General features: G+C 35.8%; 1 protein-coding gene across 1 annotated transcript; it reads right to left on the bottom strand.

Moving 5' to 3' along the window:
* Positions 1–146: 146 nt before the first annotated feature.
* LOC109592708 (hemicentin-2-like) lies at positions 147–1491 on the bottom strand (the record flags this gene model as incomplete). Its single annotated transcript, XM_020008092.1, has 3 exons — positions 1196–1491; positions 800–1048; positions 147–599 (listed from the first exon to the last, which is right to left on the bottom strand). Coding segments are annotated over exons 1-3 (994 nt in total), but the record flags the coding sequence as incomplete, so codon positions are not given.
* Between the last annotated feature and the right edge of the window lie 6 nt (positions 1492–1497).

Below are 1497 nucleotides of genomic sequence, written 5' to 3'. Positions count from 1 at the left end.
GTCTGCTCTAAGCACTATAGTATAAAAGCCACTTAATTAAAAATAGTAGTATTATAGCAATAATTAATATAAAATAGGTGGAAGCACATTATAACTTAATGGGAAAAACTAGATCTAGCTTTTTATATTCAGCAATCAGCACTTACTCTGTACTAGGACCAAAGCAGGTTGACTGGGTTTATCATCGAATAAATTGTCAATAACACCTTCACAATGATACAATCCAGAATCTGATATTGTAGTGTCCTTTATAACCAGCTGGCTTGAAACAGTACCAAACGGGTCTTTTATATCACCTACGTCGAGATTAACCCCAAAAGGATTCCGAATGTCCAAGCTATCTCCACCAGATCCAAGGCCAAAGTCAGAGAGACCAGAACCTGAAAACTCTCCCATAGAATCATAGCCTGGTATCAAGGTTGGATTATTGACTGTTGTTATTGTAACACGAGTATCAGACTGGGGAAGGATTTGAGTATCATTGAGATACCACTCAACTTGAGGAAAAGGATAACCGGATACCAGACAGTAGAGGGTTATGCTCTCAACTGCTAGTGTCACATTTTGTGGACTAGGATGAATGAGTATCTCAGGAGCAACTAAGAGAACAAGAAAGAAGAGAAAGTGTAAGAGATTTTTTAAAAATATAATGATATTTTAGTGATAAATTAATAATTAGTGATACAACATCATGTTTTCAAAAAACATGCAACAAAAAACAAAAAATGATTTAAACAATAAGGATAATAACAACAATTTAAAGAAGGTAAACTATAATGCATAAAGTGTATTGGCTTACCATTAAGTGTAGAAATGGCATGATCATAACCAGCCTGATTCCCTACAGTGCAAGTATAAGACCCACCACGACTAGCATGACTGGTAACATTCAGTTCATTGACATTTGATAATCTCTCACTAGTGCGGTCATAGACCCAATAATACATGTTGTTTGGTCCACCAAGAGATAAGCAGTTGAATGTGACTGGTGTATTAACAACTGAATTAGTGACATTAGGATCAGTCCTAGCACTATGTAGAGGTGAGACTACACAAGAATAAATTGTGATTATAAAGAAGTACATATTCAATACAATTGTACAGAAATGCAATTTTTAGGTTAAAAATCTAGTTTATATCATGTTAATTTTTTGTGATATAAATTTGACAAGTTTTTAGAGTCAAGAATGCTTACCATGAACTATAGCGGAAGAGTCTATGCTCAGAGAATTGCTGGTAGCTATACAAGTATACTCTCCTTCATCCCCAAACTCAACAGGATAGAATGGATACCTGTAATCACTAGGACCAACAACATTGCCTTCTTTCATCCAAGAGTAACTAGGGACTGGGTAAGACTCTACTTCGCATGTGAGAGATTCGTTAAATCTGATTTGTGTACGAACATCCTGTGGCCTGATAAGAAACCTTGGACTTATGAATAGATTAGTAGAGATGTTAGTACTCCCAGCTGCATTACTGGCCATGCATGTGTAT

Source organism: Amphimedon queenslandica, unplaced genomic scaffold (assembly GCF_000090795.2).
Source record: "Amphimedon queenslandica unplaced genomic scaffold, v1.1 AMPQUscaffold_4201_Cont23816, whole genome shotgun sequence".
NCBI classification, from domain to species: domain Eukaryota; kingdom Metazoa; phylum Porifera; class Demospongiae; order Haplosclerida; family Niphatidae; genus Amphimedon; species Amphimedon queenslandica.
The sequence above is the reverse complement of the archived record's forward strand: the minus strand, read 5'-3'. Positions and strand labels throughout refer to the sequence as shown.